At 51.9% G+C, this 18223-nt stretch overlaps 1 protein-coding gene across 4 annotated transcripts in view; it reads left to right on the top strand.

Moving 5' to 3' along the window:
* The first annotated feature begins 316 nt into the window (after nt 1-316).
* The window catches only part of TYRO3 (TYRO3 protein tyrosine kinase), a 42293-nt gene continuing 24386 nt past the window's right edge, over nt 317-18223 (top strand). The window contains exons 1-6 of one of the 4 annotated variants that reach the window (XM_056347012.1): nt 317-685; nt 3798-3946; nt 6245-6345; nt 10442-10612; nt 13384-13470; nt 17492-17607. In XM_056347012.1, the coding sequence (XP_056202987.1) occupies nt 3843-3946; nt 6245-6345; nt 10442-10612; nt 13384-13470; nt 17492-17607 (579 nt within the window). In that variant the 5' untranslated portion in view covers nt 317-685; nt 3798-3842. Of the gene's footprint in view, nt 686-3748; nt 3947-6244; nt 6346-10441; nt 10613-13383; nt 13471-17491; nt 17608-18223 lie in introns of all 4 variants that reach the window. The other 3 variants (XM_056347010.1, XM_056347011.1, XM_056347013.1) reach the window with 3 other exon arrangements.

The raw sequence follows: 18223 nt of genomic DNA, 5'->3' as shown, positions 1-18223 counted from the left end.
AGGCGGCCCGGCGTGTCCGCCCGCCGCGGTGCCCCGGCAGCTCCCGCGGATGTGGGTCACCCGCCCTCGGCTGCCCCCAGAGCCCCCCCGCTCGCCCCGGCCCGCCCCCCCGAGGGTCCGGGCGCTGCGGGGGATCCCGGCCCGGGGCGGGGGCGCAGCGGGGGGGGCCGGTCCCTTTCCGGGGCGGCGCGAAGGGTCCGGTCCGTGGCAGGGGGCGGCGGGCGCCGTCATTCGCCGCTCCGGGGGCGGCGGGCGCCCGGCTCATGCATATTCATGAGCGTGATGTCAGAGGGGGAGCACAGCGCGCGGTGACCGCCCGAGAGCGCCATTTCCTGGCGGCGGCGGCGGCGGCCGGCCCCGGAGGAGCGGCGGGGCGGCGTTGCGCGCCGGCAGGGGGAGAGCGCCCGGCGGCCCGGACCCGACCGACACCCGGCGCGGCCTCCCGCCGCTCGCCCCGGCCACAAGTTTGAGCGTCCCCACAGCCTCCCGGGGCAGCCCGGCGGCGGCGCGGGGCTGCTTCAGCCGGTGCCGCCCGGGCGGGCGGTGGGAGTCCCCCGCGGCGCCGGGAGCTGGGGGGAGGATGGTGGTGCGGGAGCGATGGAGCTGAAGCGGAGCATGGCGATCCCGCGGCTCCTCTTGCTGGGACTGTGGGCTGCGGCGCTCCGGGACGTCGCCGCCGCGGCAGGTGAGAGGGGCTGGCGGCCCGCCGGGACCGGGGACGGCGGGGAGGGGCGGCGGGGCACGGCTCCCGCCCCCGGGCCGGGACGGCACTGCCCCGCCGCCGGGCAGGCGCCGGCAGACCGCCGCGGGCGGCCGCGGGGCGGGCTCGGCCCGGTGTGGCGGCCGCGGGCAGCCACAGGTGGGGGCCGGGCCGGGCCCCCCGCCCCTCCGGCCGGGCCGGCTGCGGGCGCCCGGTGCCCGGCGGGGGGCCCGAGCCGCGCGGCGCGCTGCCAGCCCGGGCCGGCCGAGCCCCGCCGCCCCGCGGGTGCCGGGCAGCGCCCCGCCGGGGGGAGCCGGGCGGCAGCGCGCTCCGGGGCGCCGTGTGCCGGCCGTGCCCCCCCGCCGGTTTCGGCCCCGGGCCGGCGGGGCGCGGCGGTGGCGGGGGTCGCGCCCGCAGCCGGGGGGTCGCGCCCGGCCCGTGGCGGCCGTGAGCGGGCGCCTTCCTCCCCTGCGCGCCCGGACCGTGCTGCCGTCCTGGGGGGCAGAATCCTCGCGGGTGGCAAGTTTAAGAATGTGTGTCCCGTCCCGTCCCCCCCCCAGCAAACAGATAGGTGACAGATTGTGATAAGTGGTGTGTTCGTCTGCTGTCAGTTCTGTCTGACAACTGCTTGGTAAGAAATGTAATGCAATTCTATCTCCTAGCTATACATTTCAGCTCCTACAGCTCTCACAGGTAGGTTTGGAGGAACCTATTTGGAGGAGATGATTTCTTGCACTGGCAAGAATGTTATCGGATGAGAAATCGTGAGTGGGAGAGTAGGAGGGGGAATAGGTGGGAATTAAAAATCCGTACTGGCCTCCTGTGTGCTTCTTCCTGATACCTGCAGGAAGAGATGCTGCAGCTCAAACCAGACTTTTGTCAAAGACCCGTGGATCTATAAAAATTCCCCGCTCTATAGTTCTTTATTTCAGCTGATCTCAATGGAGGGATTACACTCGGGCAATGTGGAGAATTAGAATTCAGCCTGAACGCTCGTACTGTGTGTTAATTTCCTACATCATTAATTCGCATGGGAGCTGAAAACCATAAAGGGTCTCTAACAACGCCTCTTTGTTTAATTTGTGGCTAACTCTTGCAGCAGGACAGTCTGAGGGAAGCTGAGTAGTTTGCTTTTCCATGAAGGCACCTGGAATGAAGTGTCTTTCAGGCTGTGCGTGCGTTCAGCAGCCTGGCTACATCAGTTTTCTCTAACGCAGAGAGAGCTGCTGTGCAGCTTTTGTGTTTTCTGCCAGTATGGTGAGTGGTGGAAGGGAGGATGCTCGCTGACATGCACTGGAACCTGTCATTTGTGTTACAGATGAGTTAAGTTATGCAAGGTTTGATCATCCTCACCCAAGGTGATTAAATCCTTAGCCCAGCAGGCGAGCTGTAGCAACTGAACTAAAGGGATCATCTTACCAGTTTTCCAGTGCTCTCTGTGAATTTGCTAAATTAATAACAGCAGATAGAAGGGCAAAAGACAGTGTGGGAAACCAGCTGTTAACAGGCTGGGGGATCTCATTAAGGAAAGCAATAAAGTCCTTCTGGCTGTGTTCTGGGATTACTACCGGACTGCTGGCACTCTGCCGGGTACCGGCTGCCAGAGGCAGAGCACTGACTGGTCCTGTGGCGTTGGGTCCCCCTTCTTCCAGCTGTTACAGCTGTGCTGCACGCCCCGCTGCTGCTCTGCCCTGGGAGATGGTGCCCATGAACCAGGGTGGCGGTTCGGCAAGAAGGGAGGTGGCACATGAGAAATCTTGGTATTTGATCACTGGTAAGGGTGTAACTAGGGTTCGAGACAACAGGGCTGCTTACTTAGCAGCACTCTGGGTTTCACAAGCGGTGTTTTTCTGCCTGGCTGTGCAGGCTAGCAAGGCATCCTGCGGGAAGCTGACCAGCCGGGGAAATGGGTGAAGTTGTAACATACTGTGATACCTAGCCAGGCTAGAGTGGTGGAGTCATATTTTTTCTGAATGATGTGGAGGCCACTGACGGGGCGTAATATTGAACTAGGCTAGACCTGTTCTGGTCTCTGTCCTGTGCCGCTGCATAGGAAGTGGTCGCTCTCCCTAACAGAACTAGCTTTATGTTTATTTTCCACCTTCCTGCTTTCCCACAGTCTCCTTTGATCCCCTGGTTCCTCCTTTACATGCCTTTCTTTTCTTACTTAAATGCACTTACATAGTTGGCTTCTGTGTTTTCTCATGGTAACACATTCCATATATTCGCTTCTGCTTGAGGGAAACACTCCCCATCCACCCACGCATGTAACAGCGCTCCGGGCCAAATTCTGATCGCTTCTGTGTCAGTGTAAACTCGAGCAGCTCCACCAACTGGGGCACTGCTGCTTTGGGGTTGCCACTGTATAGCTCTGGGTACAACCTGGTCCTTTGGCTGGACTGAAGGGTCAGGGAGGCTCATTTGAGCGCACACCCACATGGCACAACAGAAATATCTGTTCTGTAAACAGTTCCGCTCCTCGGCGGGGTGTGCTGTGGAAAAGGCTTTGCTTTCATGGGTTTTGCAAATTGCAGAGAAGCTTTCTGTAATGCAGAGGAGCCATGTACGCTGAATAATGAGACATAACTGATTCTTTCTCATATCCCAGCTCTTTATAAATGCATACAATGGAGCAAGCCTGATGATTTCTTAGCAGCGCAGGAACACCATAACTGAAATTCAAGCCTGGGGAAAAGAGGGAGGTGCGGTACCATGTTGAGCGAATGCGCTTAGCACCGCTGGATCACTGGCACGGCGAAGCTCCCGGCCTTTCTGCCTGGCTCTGCCTGGGCACTGCTCTGCAGAAGCTCACCCTGCTGTCACATGAATTGAAAAAAGCCCCGTGTACGCACTAAGCCACCACTCCTCTCCAGCAGTTGCGCTTTCGGTGCTTGCCTTTGACTATCGCTTAGCAGGCCCAGTAGAGCAGTGCTGAGACTAACAGACCCCTCTGCAGCGTGTGCTGGTAGGGTATGTAATTCCAGACCACCAACCTAGAGTAATTTGCTGTACTCCAACCCCCCTTCTTCTGGGGGTGGGGCGGAGTAGTATTTTTTTTTTAGGTATGAAATTTACAGGATCTCCAATCAAATTAAAGGTGTCCCAGGGTCAACCCGTGAAACTAAATTGCAGCCTCGAGGGAATGGAAGATCCCGAGATGTTGTGGATCAAGGACGGAGCAGTGGTGCAAAGCGTAGACCAGGTGTACATTCCAGTAGATGAAGAACACTGGATCGGCTTCCTCAGGTACAACAGATGCAGAGAAGGAAGAATATCGCGGAAACTATTGCACAGTTTTCTGCTGTCAGCTATATCTATGCGACTGCAGTGCCCTCAACAGTGCAGGGTCCTTAGGGCTGCAGCTCAGCGCGTGACAAGGGCATAACTGAGAGCAGAACTGAAGCCACTGAGGGCTGAGATTTTATGCACTAGAACCGTATCGGTTTCCTGACTACTGTGGTGACAGGTGCTTTGCTAATGCTTGTGATGCTTGAGATGTGACTTCAAGGTGAAAGGATGTTCTTGCCTTGTTTGTTCATCTTGTTCTGCCGTGCAGCAGGAAGACTAAGGTCTGACTTTTATATAAATAGGTTTTTCTCTCTCGTACTCATTCCGTTCTCTTACTCTCTCTCCTGAGCTGTCTGTCTGCCTGTAGGGTGAGGATTGTTTATCTGAAACGAGGACAACATCCCAGGACTACATCCCCTTCCTTTCTTTGGGGAGGAGTGTGTGTCACCTGAACCATCCCAGAGTCATTTTGCAGAGACTTCACCGATACATTTAGACTACCTGGTATCAGTCCTGCCCCGCTCAAGTGGTGCAAAAACTCCTCCGCAAAGCAGCTCTCTGTGCCTTTATTTCAGCAGCAGGGGATGTCAGCTAGTTCTGGGAGTACGGAGTTAAACAAGACCCAGAGTTCTGCTCTGGCTTTTCCTATGCACAGAGAGCTTGTGCAAGCAAACGTGCCATCACCGTGAGGGCTCAGAACTGTGACTGACTGAGAGTCACTCTTCCCTGAGCTCCAGCTTCGTCTCCTATTAGGTTTCTTGGACTGACATTGCACAGAGTCTCCAATTCCTGCAACTAAAAGTCTCTGTGCTAAAAGCTTGTCTGTAAGAAACATTTTGATGAGAGGAAAAAAAAAATCTGTGTCCAGTAAAACTACTGTATAACATCGTTTTGTGGAAACTGTGTGTCTTGAAACGATACTATTTATTTCCCCACAGTTCCACTGGTTGACTCTCTTTGCCCCTCACGATCTCTCAGCCTGATCTTTCTCACCTCTTGTTTTCCTCCACTGAGAACTTTCTGCAGCACCAGGGCTAAGTTAGGGTGCTAAATCTAGATGTGTCCATATCTTTTTTTTTTCCTCCTTTTTCCTTTCTTCTCCTAAAGTGTTCATTTCTACCACCCACTGTGTGACTCTGCTGTGATCGCTGTGTTTCAGAACATGCGGCTGGATGGGCAGGACAGCTGATGCCATTTGAAGGTACAGCTCTGAAAATCAGGCTGTAGTGGGTCCATTCTGTGCATTTCAGCAAACACTCTCCCTGTTCTGTCTTCCTTCCTGAGACATTCTTCCCCTTCCCCACGGTGGGCTGCTAGCCTTAGAAAGGTGGGCATCAGAGATCTGCTGAGGGCCCCTGCATGGCAGCAGGCGCATGGCTGCACGTCCCGCGGTGGGCAGTCGACGTTTGTATGTTGACAGGCGCTCAGAGCCGCACTGGTGCCTTTGATAGCTGAGACCTTGTTGCTTTGGGACCAGATTCTGCCCTTACTCGCCATGCAGTGAGGACACCGCAGGTTTCCAGCGGTGGAGCAAGGTGCAGAATTTCTGCCCTGACTTGGAGGCCGACGACTCGAATGCTGCTCAGTCCCTGTGGCTGCCTTGCCCTGCTCAGATGCATGTTCTCAGAAGGGGAGCTGTTTCTGAGCCAGGGAGGACGCAGAAGAGTCTGCAGGGTGAAGTCCTGTGCTGGAGTAGGCTGGCGTGGCCCCTTGAAATCACCAGTCAGGAGGTCCAAAGACCTTTGCAGTGTGAGGCGGTCTTGGGATAAGAATGTCACTGAGCGCAGTCGAGGCGAGGGGGGGCCCTTTTCTGACCCACCTGCTCCTGTGTGAGGCTGTCACCAGCCCTGTCACCTAACCGAGGCCAAACAGCCGGGCTCCCCGGAGGATGGGGATTTGGAGTTTGCTGCCAAGCTGCCGCTCTTGAAGGCTAGCTAGAATCGCAATTCAGAATCGAGATGACCAGCCCTTTCCAATCCTCAAAGGACACAAATGACGGGTTTTCTGCGAGGACGTTTTGGAGGAAGGCTGGCTGCTCTGCTGAGGATTCCCTCCGCCCACTGTTAGAGGAGCCTTCCATCTCCGCTGTTCTGCCGTACGCTTTGTGCTGGCTGGCTGTTGCCCTCCTCCCCGGAGCTGGCTGTGTCTCAGGGGGTGTTTTCCATGCATCTGGTTTGCCAAACTCTGGAGGGTCCTTTGGGGCAAAAACATGCTTTATCCACGTAAAATATCGATATGGCTTTTGACTTTTTTCAGCTTGAAATCCGTCGAGCGGACAGATTCTGGGAAGTACTGGTGCCAGGTTGAGAACGGGGGGAAGAAGGAAGAATCACAGCAAGTGTGGCTCATAGTGGAAGGTAAGGAGGAGTAGTAGTGCCGATTTCCTTCCAGGGCTGACCCACCGACGTGCTCTAGGTGGAAGTGGTGAGAACAGATTGCTCCAGCAACAGGCTTCTTGGCTCTGAACCGTTGCTGCTAACTGCAGTGAGATGGCTGCAGGGCAGGAGTAAGAAATAGGAGAGTAGCTTCAAGGAAAGGAGCTGTCAGTTCGTGACCTTCTGTTTTTATTTTGGCATGTTAGGAAATGAGATCCTTTCGTGCACACACGTTTCTTTCCAGCCCCTCAATCCACTGTTGCTTTCATCTCCAGGTAATTCAGAGAGTGATGGCATAGTTCAGGTTGAAAGGGATCCATGGGGATCCTCTGGTCCAACCCACTTTTCCAAGCAGTGTTGCAGCTTGGTTCTGTGTATCATCAGCCGAACGGGTCTTTGAGGGCAAGGTACAGCTTTAGCCCAGTTCTGAGTTTCGGGAGAAGCGCTGTACATCAGCGCTTCGTAGATGTGACTGTTCCATGTGGCACTGTGTTGTCCAGTCTTGTCTGGTAAAGAATCACTTCTACATGGTTGCCCCCAGTTCGCCCAAGGCAAGTTGGGTTGGTGGCTTCTTGCTGTGTCTCTACTTCCATTTCCCTTGACCCATGATTGTGTTGGAACCTCAGAAGCTAGCAATCGTAGGACGGCTTAACTTTTAGTGAGGAAGATGACAGGAACAGGACATTTGCAGCAAGAAGTGGCTTTTTGGATGTAAGCGGTAACATTTTGGACCAGAGCTGAATCGACAGTCTTAAAGGGGGGGAGCAGGGAGGGTGTCATGGGAGGTAGCGCGGTCTGGGTGTTTTACAGCAAAGGTCTCATGCAGAGCCACAGAAACGTTCGTAGCAGTTCTCACAGGAAGAGGAATGCTTACCTGCTGCCTTCCACAAATCCCGGGCTCTTGTCCACCCATATTTTCAGATGCAGTTTCGACTGGAGAGTATGGTTTACAGCTTGACATGCTCTCTGTTGTGCAGCGTTGCCACTTCTATTCCAGTTACTGCAGCCCGCTCCAGAGGTGGCTGCCTTTGCCCGGTGGGTGCGTTAGGAGCGGTTGGGTAGCTCCATCTGAAACACCAAGGCAAAAAATATCAGTGTCACAAAAAAACACTGCAGCTAGGGGAGGGAGAGTGTTGAGAGTAAAGGCCAAAGCTTACAGTGGGAGCACAAGCTAAAAAAATGCAACTAATCACCTTTGTGAGAAAAGCGAGTGTGGCAGAAGCTGGTTAAACTTGAACCGAGCATCTACTCGTGTGGAATGAGAGTTGGTGGAAAAAATTTAAAAAATAACAGGTAGTGATGAGGGGTGGGGTTTTAAAAATCTGTCAGCTGCTAGGATAAGAAAATGCCAGGGAATGCAAAAGGCTATCAGTCCCACCGTCACAGTTACCTCTGTACGGGTTTCTTCCCTGGGCATGCCAGCTTTGTCTGGAAGTGGTTGCCGTACTGGTAACAACTGTTGTTCTCTTTGGCAGAGAGAGGATCTTTACTCTGGTCACTTGTAGCCTTCAGTAGGGGCTGACGCCCTTCAGTGTGCCACACAAACCAAGTGTGGGCTACTGGTGATCTAACTTAAAATGAGCTGGAGTGGATTTCTGTGCAGTCTAGTATCTGCCTGGAGATCCACTTAGGTAGTTCATATCAGGCAGAGTTTGTAGTGGTGATACTGGAACTATCTTTGTAATACAGCTGAAATGTTTGATCCTATGAAATGCTCCTCAGAATTTATAAAACCAAAACGATTTTCAAAGTGTTTCCTGGTTTAGAAACTAGACGCTGGCCTTACCAAGAACGTGATAGCATTTGGTGCCTGGAGAGGTAATCCAAGGCATGCTGTGGAGTGGGACCATCTGAAAAATAAGGATTATATTTCTTACAGAACTTTCCTTCTGAAATTGCAGCTCTGACTGTGTGGCTGTTCCCAGTAGCCCCTGTTGTAGCTACAGTCTACAGCCTAAGCCACATCCGTATGGACATGTGCCCCTGAATTAACGCTGTCTAAAAAGTGAGCTGCAGGAAAAAAAAAAATCGGCGCTGTCAGTTGGATGCCGGCTTGGAACAGGGAATAGACAGACTCATTTCCTTGCTGCTTTGCCACTGATTTTCCTGGCTGTTGGCTGCTCAGTGCCTCCATGGTGCATCTGTGGCAGGGGGGTGCTGGCACTCAACCCCTTGTACCAGGAACTGGGGGCTAAATGTGTCGCAGGCAGCGAGGTACCCAGGTGTTGTACGTACGGGGCCAGCGCAAGTTCACCCTGCGCTGGGTGAGTCAGCCGCACTCCCTTAACTATGGGAGTTTTTAATTGTGGTCCTGTCTGATCTGGTTAGCTACGCCCGAAGTGGGAAAACCTGCCGAGCTGGGCCAGATGCTCCGGAAAGGCTACCTTGGGTGCCACGGCGGAGGGACAGCAGGCAGGGGTCCCGCTCATCGGCAGAAGAAATGGTGGTGTTTTCCCTTCTAGTCTTCCCTGGAGAAGGAGGGCAAAGCAGGTGGGGGTGTCACAGCTAGTACCTGGAAAGTTTACTCACCCTTATTGTTAATGTGTGACTGCAGTAAAAAATGAGTATGTAAGCAAGAATGAGTAGTGAATTATGATGACTGATACAGCTGTCCTGAGCATTAGCCTTGGCACAGATAGGCACCATCATTCCTGAAAGAGAGCTATTTTTAGACCTGTTGCAGTTCTTGTTAATTTACTTGCCGCTGTGGCAAGGAGGCAGGGAACGTGTGAAGGAGCTGCCACCCGAAAGGCACAAACATGGATGGGGTGGTCAGCAAAAGGCCGAGACCAGCACTTCCAGCTGGAGTGCCCGGGAAGTGTCAAGCATCAGGCTTCTGAATCCCTGTTTAGGCACCTACTTAAGTGCCTGCTGTTGGAGGTGCTCAGCATCTGCCCCGCCAGCTGGGGCTCTCGTCCCTGGCCGGGGACAGCCACTGTGCTTTAGGGATGTCAATGCACGGCGTTGTTGGTTCCTCTGTGTCTGTGAGGCAGCAGATCGACAGTTTCCAGAACATGCTTTCTCCAGCTGAGAATCCCTCGTTTTGGTGTAGGCGCAGTTGGTAGCGGCTGTGCTTGAGGCCCAAAGTTTTGAGTGTAAAAGGGAACTCGGCATCTCTCTAGGCCTCCAGCTCCTCCACCAGCCAACAGAAGCATGTGCTGGCTTTTTTCTTTTTTTTCTTTTTTTTTTTTTTTGTGTGAATTTTGCGTTACGGTTTGGAGCACTGAAACCACAAGAGTTTTGGCATTGTCCGTAAGAGGAACCACATCTCTTGGATGTGTGGCGTTATCCTCGGGTCTCGCCACTTAGCGATGCCCCGAGGCGGTAAGTGTCACAGCTGCGTTTTGCTCCCTGTGGGCTTGATCTGAAGCCTGTTGTGCCAAGCAGGAGTTGTTCCGCAGTGGGGAACAGGTAGTTACCGAAAGAGCTGTGTCTGTGGATAGCCTTCAGCTCTGAAACACATTACCCCCAAGTCCAAGGCAGCCTGGTTCTCGTGGTGACGGAGCGTGCTGGAAGGTGGCTCCAGTCAATTAAGCTGTGGAGAGAGCACTGTAAATGATCCCAGCCTCGCACCGGGGGGGATCCTTTCCTCATTCCTGGGCTTGTTACAGCTGCTGGTTCAACACATTCACAAGCTGCAGTTTATAATGCATGGCAAGAAGCACCTGCAGCAGGATTAGGTGTCTTTTAAAGTGGTGTCTGCCACCGCTGAAGTTATTGACTGTTGCCTCTTTAAACTCCAGTCTCTCCAGCTGAAAAATTGAGCAGGTACTGCTGCTAAAAGCTACTACATAGGGGAGTCTTGGAGGAGACTCGGTGGAAGAGGTTTTTCAAAGGCATTTTGAGAAGCAAGCAGTCTTTTCTGACTTCTTCTAAGCGGGAGTGCATAGACATTCATGCCCTGAGGCAATCCAGCATACCTGAACCTTGGTTCTTGTGAAGGGCTTAGAGGGAGTCGGGTTAGGCACAGGGGCAGAGGGCAGATGGGTGTCCAGTGTTGGGCACTGGTATTAGTGGAAATAAAGAAGAGATGGAAGGAGTCTCTCCAGTTATTATCACTTGTCTGTTGCTTTTCTAGGTGTGCCCTACTTTACTGTGGAACCTGAGGATGTGTCCGTGTCCCCTAATGCCCCATTTCATATGGCCTGTGCTGCTGTTGGTCCCCCTGAACCAGTGACAATTGTCTGGTGGATGGGAGACTCTAGAGTGGGGCTTCCAGACATCTCCCCCTCCATCTTAAATGTGTCAGGTAAGGCTGCTGCCAACGCAGGGGATCGCTTTGAGCATCAGAAGAGGAGAGCGCTCTTCTGATTGTGCCAAGTAATGCTGGGTAGCCACGTAGTGTGCGAATGGTATTTGGCTGTACACGGAGGGCTGAGAGACCACGACCACGTACAAACCAGATCATCTTGAGGGGTGATAGTTGCTGTGTATTTTCTGCTGGCTTGAGGCATGCAGGCTCTTACAGAGCTTGGGTGGGGCTGGCACTGCAGTAAAGATGCTGCTGGAGAGGTGATGCATTGGGTGCCTCTTTTGGTCCACCTCGTGAAGGGCGTTCATGATTTTACTAAGTGACTCTGGTGACAGTTTGGCTTGGAAATCTCCAGGGATTCACATGTTACAGATGCCAAATCCTCCTTCTGTGCACAGCCATGGCACACGCTGCTTGCCGCTCTCTTGCCTCCCTGCTCTGCCATCTCTTCTTGTAGGCTTGCTGAATGCTCTTATCATTGAAACGTGACCACCTCATGTAATCGTTTGACACTAGTTCTGGAGTGGTTGTGTTGGTGCTGCGGTCGGCTGGTTGGTACCCTCAGAGACCAAGGCTGGCCGCAGAGCGGGCCCTGGGTGCGTGGCGGCAAGGCTGCCTTCTCCAGCAGCGTCAGCCGAGGAACGTGGGAGCCAGCCCGTGGTCAGGGCTCTCCGCAGCCCAATTCCAGGGAAGGGTGGTGTGTACCTGTCAGGACCTGACCACAGCTGTTCTTGTAGTTACCTCCTAAAGGTAACTTTATTCTAGTTAGTTGTCCAACAGCTTTGTGTTACTTCTTCTCTTTGCTGCTGTGTTATTATTCTCGGCAGCCCTGAGCCAAAGTTGAACTAGCTATTTAGAAAGAAGTGGTTTTACGACTTCAGTCATCTCAGGGGCCTCTTCATCAGCGTTAGTACTGTTACACCCAGGGGGGAGTTTCTGCCTGTATGTCTGTGGCCGTCCTTTGAGCTATCCACTTCTATTCAGCCTTCGCTTAGAACCTAATGTACACGCGAATCAAAACCTGGTTTGTGATTGGCAATGGTTTTATCATCCGCTCCCTCTCTTAAGCTGTTCCAAGCTGGAAGTGAAAACTGCTCCCTTACGATATAATCTGCCTGTTGAAATGGAAACTGAAAAGATTGATAGTCGGGAGGGGAAAGACAATAAAACCAGTAAGTCTTCCTTCCTCCCTCCACTGAACTCCTCCCACAGTGCCTCATGAAACCTCTGTCACTGTGGGGCAGTGGCATGGAGGCCTGAAGAAGGGCATCTGCTCCTTGTGATTCTCTACATGAATTGTTGTTACGTATATATATTTTGTCACCAGCACCTTCCTTTGCCCCTTTCAGTGTTTTTTGGAAGGTCCCTTGGGCATATCTTGTCTTTGCAATGGGAAAAATGTAGCAGGACACAAACTGCATGGTCAAATTGCCAAAACAGATAAAAAAAGACAGTTGGTAAGAAAACAAGCAATGCTAGCTAAAGGAAGTACCAAACTGGGAAGAAAATAATAATAAAGTGCTGGCCAGAAAGCAAACACTTATAAGGATCAGCAAGCAGTTGGTTTGGTAAAAGGCAGGTTGTATTTGGAAAGCGGTGCTGGCAGTGCTGCTAGAGAACAAGGAGATCTTGGTTTGTGGTGTGTTTTGTGTTTTCCTCAGGGCAGGGCTGTGTTTGGTTCTCTCTTTGGGACGTGCCTACCACGTCAGGTGCTGTTCTGCTCTGCTGCCTGGCCTTCAGCCTGCTGGCAGCATTTTCCTCTGGTTCACTGGGGTGAGTGGAAGAAGCTGAAATACTTTGCTCTTTCATTTTCCTAGCAGTCCCTCCTCCCCTCCACTGCACCTTCTTTGCAATGCCGCTAATCTCAGGCTTGGGAGATGAATCAAAGGGCAAACGGAGACGCTGTGCAAGCTGCTCCACGCAGCTCTGAAATCTTTTTCCCTCCTAAACCATATGCCCACAGTGTGCCAGTCCTTAAGTTTTCACAGAGCCCTGTAAGGCAACTGGGGGCCAAGGCAAATGAAAACTTATCTCCAGGTGAAAACACTTCTCCAGACAGCTATGCAAATCTGTCTCAATTCTGATTAATTAGCAATTCCTATATGCACCTTGGAGCAGCCGGACATCAGTATGATGCCATGTTGAGGCCCTGTGGGATGGATGGATTCTCACAGAAGATAGGGAGCGTAATCCTCACTTGTGTCACCCCTGGAAAGTGCCTCAGTGCTGATGCAGTAGCATTATGCTTCGGCTTGTTTTGTGCATCTTCAAAAGTTGGATGCCAGGTGAGGGACGAGTGGGCATTAGCTTGACATCAGCAGCATCTGGTTGGAAGCTCGCCTGGGCTTGTAGCCCAGTTAGAAGATGGCTGTTGCTCAGGTGCGAGCTGAGGTCCAGAGCGCTGGGCACTGTGTAAGCTCATGGTTCAGCACCATCCTTGCTCCAAAGATGCTCACCAGAATGTGAGAAGTGGACATCTACTAACTGAGCACCGCGAGCTGCTGTTCTGCCAGATGCATCCTTCTTTTCCAGTGCTTTTTGAAGCTCCTGTGGAAGCCCTTTTACATTGCCATGCTCTCTCCATTAAAAATGTGTTTAGCACGTTAATTATATTGAAATCCATGTGTCTTTGACTGGCACCCAGCTCAGCCCTCCAAGTGCCTGTGCAGCTTGAGTTGGATGTCACACATAATTGAGATGCTGCTGAAGGTTGAAGCTGGATTACATAGCTGTTTGTGTTTCCTTTCCTTTTCTTGGCTGATCTCCAGGTATTAATCAAAGCACAGTTTTCTCCTGCGAAGCTCACAACGTAAAGGGATTGTCTTCATCTCGGACAGCTACTGTTCAAATTAAAGGTGAGAGAGTGCAAGAGAATGGGGCCTGGGGCTTGCTCTCTGGGGAGGGAAGGCAGGGCTGCTTCGTGCAAGGGCTGGCTGGAAGGTGTCAGTGGCCGGCACTGGCCGGCACTCCCGCAGCCGCAGCAGGGCTCTGTGCTTTGGCAGCAGGTGCCACGGGCCCGGGCAGGTGGCAATAAACCACAGCTGATCCACGGCTGGAAATGCCAAGTCAAGGAAAACAGTTTTTCCTTGAAAAAAAGAGTCAGAGCAGTCAAACTGTGAGAGATGAAGCTGGACAGAAATCTGTAGCTGGGGTGATCTGTCCTTTGTGGAGATAGATGGGTCTTGTTAGAGCTGAAGAAAGGCAAGGAAGGAGATCACCAGTGGCCAGTAAAGTCTGCTCATCTAGGCTGCTTTTATGGATTTTTTTTTTTATTTTTAATTCCTTGCCCTTGAAAAACTCATTCAAAACAATTTGCATGACTAGTTGCCACTTGGAAGTCCCTAAGCTGATGTCATGTTTCCTCTGTTCCTCCAGGTGACTGAAAGAGGGATAATGAGAGCAATCAGCTCTTCTCCTCCTCTTCATGTTGAGATGCTTCTGCATTTGAATTTTTAGTCGTGCTTTAATGTGCATTAAATGACATGATTATCAGTTCCAGGAGAGGCATGTCACAAAAATCATTTGTTCCAAGTGGTAGCTTATTGCTCAGTGCAAATAAGAGCCAGCATTTGTGTCAGTGTCAGAACTCACAGTTGTATTAGCTAACATTCATTACAGGATAGCTTAAAATCCAGCTGTAGATCTACTGCTCTTACAGTGTGTTTTTCTTCAGGATGTTGTGGTTACTGCTATGCCAAGAATGCAGTATGCTAAGCTAGTAAGATTTATAACTTAATTTAAAAACGTTTGGAGTTGTTGCTTTAAGGGCTTGTCTACACAGGGGAATTACTTATTGTGGAATATATCTTCTATGGATATTTTTATCCTGGGATAGAATTTAATTCGCAAAGCTATTCTGCTTTAAAAAAAATCTCATCAAGCCATAATTTGAAATAACATTTAGCATAAACAAGCTTTTTTCTTTTTTTAATGTTAACAGAGATTTTTTTAATTTTTTTTTTTTTAACCATTAGTAAGACGATGGGGTAAAGGCCTCCGAATTCTCACACTTCCCAGCAATTACATTTAGCTGACAGTGCTCCATGGGGGTCAGTCACCAGCTCGTGAATCCACACAACCCGTTCGGGAGGGATGTATTGCCGTCACACACCTGTGTGCACACACACGTAGCTTTCAGAGCTAAGGAAGAGCAAGCCGAAGTGATTCGGCAAGTGTTACACCAGTACATGGCACGTCTTAGAGGTAAAAAACAGGTTTTAAATAGCAAGTCCAGTGCTGTAGTTGTGAAAGTTCTAACTCTAATACCTCAAAGATACATCTAGAAGAGTAGTTATAAATGCAGGGAAGTGATGAGGCTGTTACGAAGAGCAGAAGTTTTGAAGCTCTGGTGCAGCCCCTGTTGAAATCAAAGCAAGATCCTAACAAGGGCATCGGCAGGAGCAGGCCCAGATAAGGTTTATCGAGTCCTTGATCCTGTGAACATGTAGGCTTCTACGAGGTTACTCGTGGGAGTAGTTGTCTGTAAATGCATGATGGGGGCCTTTCTCTCTCACACAGATCCGCCTGCTAATGAGGGCTCTTAAGTCTTTATACAATTTATTAAACGATTTGTTTCTTCTGTGTTTTTTCCAGAGGCAAATATTTTTGCTAGGACATTTACGCACTGTTAACATTTCTTCCTATTTGCTGCTGCTGTTGTTCATTATCTATTCTCTGTAGTGCCCACAATGTGCTGGGTGTACTCCAAGCAGAAAATTACTGTTATTGTAGCCCGCAGTCCCCAGCCGAGCACAAAGCCCCCTTGTTCCAGGCACTCCACCAGCACGGAGGAAGCTAACTCTCATGCTGCTAACACCCAGGGTCCTGTTTTCAGCCTGGCTTTGCTCCCCTTCACGTGTGTGGCTAAGGCTAAGGCTTTTAGGGTCGGGTCCCGCGTTTCAGGGCACAACCAGGAACGGCCACCCACGGTGTTTTCCCGGCGGGTGGTGGGGCAGCGTGCCTGGCCCCTGCACAGGCCGCAGGGCTCGGGATGGGGCAGCGAGCCGGCCCTCCTCGGCGGCAATGGGCCTTGCAGAGTGGGTGCATCAGCAGCCGATTCCTCTGGCTGCAGGCAAGGCTGTGCCGCCTCTGGTCTCGCCGTTCAGCGTTGGAAATTGCATGTTGCTAAACCCAAAAGTTAACGAGTGTGTTTACAAAAGGCTTAAGGGCAATGTTGCAGTGATACCCAAGTAAACAGTGAGAGCAAGCTTTTGTTCCCCCCCAAAGAGCTTACAAATCTAAAGAGCCAACATCATAAGGGAGAGAAACCAAGACACAGGGAAGTCATAAGTTAACTCACGAAGACCTTTCACTGAAAGGCAAAGGACTTTTTGCCCATCTTCCATCCCAGACCCTTGCTCTGCTGCCCCGCCTCCCACCCACGCACAGCGTTCTTATCCAGGTGGCCACCCCCTGCCCTGGGTCCTGCTAACTAGTTAACCAGGCAACAGTTAAGCCTTTAGAGTGGGGCTGATCTGTGGCACCATCGGTTCTCTGCCCCATCCTCTGCTCTAGGCCCTCTGTAGAGACCTGGGAGCAGGCTCCAGTCTCTGCCTTATTCCTGCCAGGTGGCCCTGTGGAGATGCTGAAGGCAGTATCCTGGTTGTCCTCGGTGCAGTCAGGGACAAAGGTGCTCTCCAGCAGAGTAGAAGGTGCAGCCGGAGAACTGTGGTTTACCATTACTTTTCCACTGGATGCAGCTCCAGACAGGCAGAAAGTTCGATCTGTAGCCAGAGCCTTGTCCTGAGGACCACTGGGTTTTTGAGAGAGGACTCCTGAGGGTACCATTTGTTGAGATGCTGCAGGAAAAGCATTACTTGCGGCAGCAGTGCAGGCTTTTTTTAAACTGAGCAAAAGGCCTGGGGAGAGGTTGGTATTCCTGAAGCTGATAATTTTTTCAGGAGTGAGGTCCCTAGATAAAAAACAGTCTCAGGAGTGACAAAGAGGTGGTGGGGAGTGTCTCGGGAAGAATAGGAAGTAACTGTGTGGAATTACAGTGGGAGGAAAAGAGAAGGCAAAGGGAAGCATTGAGGTTCCTGAAAGGAAGCTGAAGAGCTCAGGGTAATGTGACAACGTACTAGAGGCTGATGCAGTGTGGAGGTGTCTGGTCAGAGCAAGAGCTGGGGGGCTGCTCTGTGGTGGTGGGAAGCACAAACAACTGATTCAATCCCCCATATGGGAATCCGGGTTTTGTTCCTGGCTCTGCCCTTAACTGGTATCAGCCACGTAACAGGCACTCTCTCTGCCTCGAATTGCCCCTCTGTAAAACAGTGCCTTCTGAGTTTATTCATCCCAAGCCCAAAGGAGACCCAGTTTTCAGTCCCAGCTCCATCCCAGGGTGTTTCAGGAGGAGTCTGTAATGGCATGAAGCTGTCTGCTGCAAATCCAGCTGCAGGGAATTCAGGTCACTACAGGAAACCACCCTTCGACTGATGCTGGCAGAGCTTGTTTCAGGGACTGGACTGAGAGCCAGGGGAGGGATTTTAAGGCCTTGAAGTGGCTCACAGTACAGGTCCACAGGCAATCGTGGGCCCAAGGCTGGGTCCTGCATTGCAATGGAGGGGGCAGGGGAGAGGGCTGAGTAGCGAAGGTGTAAACACCACTTGTTGGCATTGCTATCAGAGAGATCAAGTGCTGCCTGTACACATCAAGCAGGTATGCTGGACTATTAAAGAATGCATGCCAATAGCTTGTTCAATGTTAAAATAATAGTTTCATTCACAACAGTCAGGGACACTTTCTAAAGATACGATATTGTACTGTTTTTGTTAGTGATTTCATTGCATAATTTCTAGCCTCGAGCCTCTGCCTACCATTTCCATGTGAATACCTGCTCAGCTCTGTGTATACTGAAAGGTCTCTTTGTTTCCTTTGTAGCCATGCCTCTCCAGCCTCTCAATGTAACTGTAAGCCAAGTCACCAGCAGCAATGCCAGCGTGGTCTGGGTGCCAGGATTTGATGGCCGCGCACCCCTCCATTCCTGCACTCTTCAGGTATGGCCCCTCTGGATTGCCCCTGCCCTGCACGAAGAACGGGACTCCTCTGAGCCACGATATTGCTTGGGCCATCTTTTCCTCTCCTAACCGCTTTGTAGCAGTGTTTGAATTTTTATTCCACAGTTTTAAAACATGGAGACTTACCAGGATGCAACTCAGGGCATATATAGGTGCCAAAGAGCAGGGCATGTTGTTTTGAGCATCAAGTGTCCAGCTGAGAATTTGAGACTGGCCCCATCCTCCCTCCTGGTGGGTTATAACATCAGTTACTCCGTGGCAGCTACTCCATGCAGTGCATACGAAGCGCACACCGCGCTGGGCAGTGCCCTGGAGCAGCTGCAGGGTGCTCACGCGTCCTGCTGGCACAGGGCCTGGCGCGCTGTGCTGCAGTGCCATGGGCTGTGGCTCCCGTGCCAGCCCAGCGCCGCACGCTGCGCTGCTGAGGAAGCACGGGGATCCCGACATTGCGATGAGCCCAAGGGATGTGCAACTTCCAAAGTGTAGGATGTGGTACGGGAGAGGTGGGAATGATGAAGGCAGGAGACAAATGGGGCTTTTCGATGCAGTCAGGCCTATTTGCATGTTTCAGAGTAATTTTAAGCCCTGCCTCTAA

This window comes from Falco biarmicus, chromosome 7, assembly GCF_023638135.1.
Source record: "Falco biarmicus isolate bFalBia1 chromosome 7, bFalBia1.pri, whole genome shotgun sequence".
Lineage (NCBI taxonomy): Eukaryota > Metazoa > Chordata > Aves > Falconiformes > Falconidae > Falco > Falco biarmicus.
Note: the sequence above shows the minus strand (reverse complement) of the source record. Positions and strands in the feature narration are given on the sequence as shown.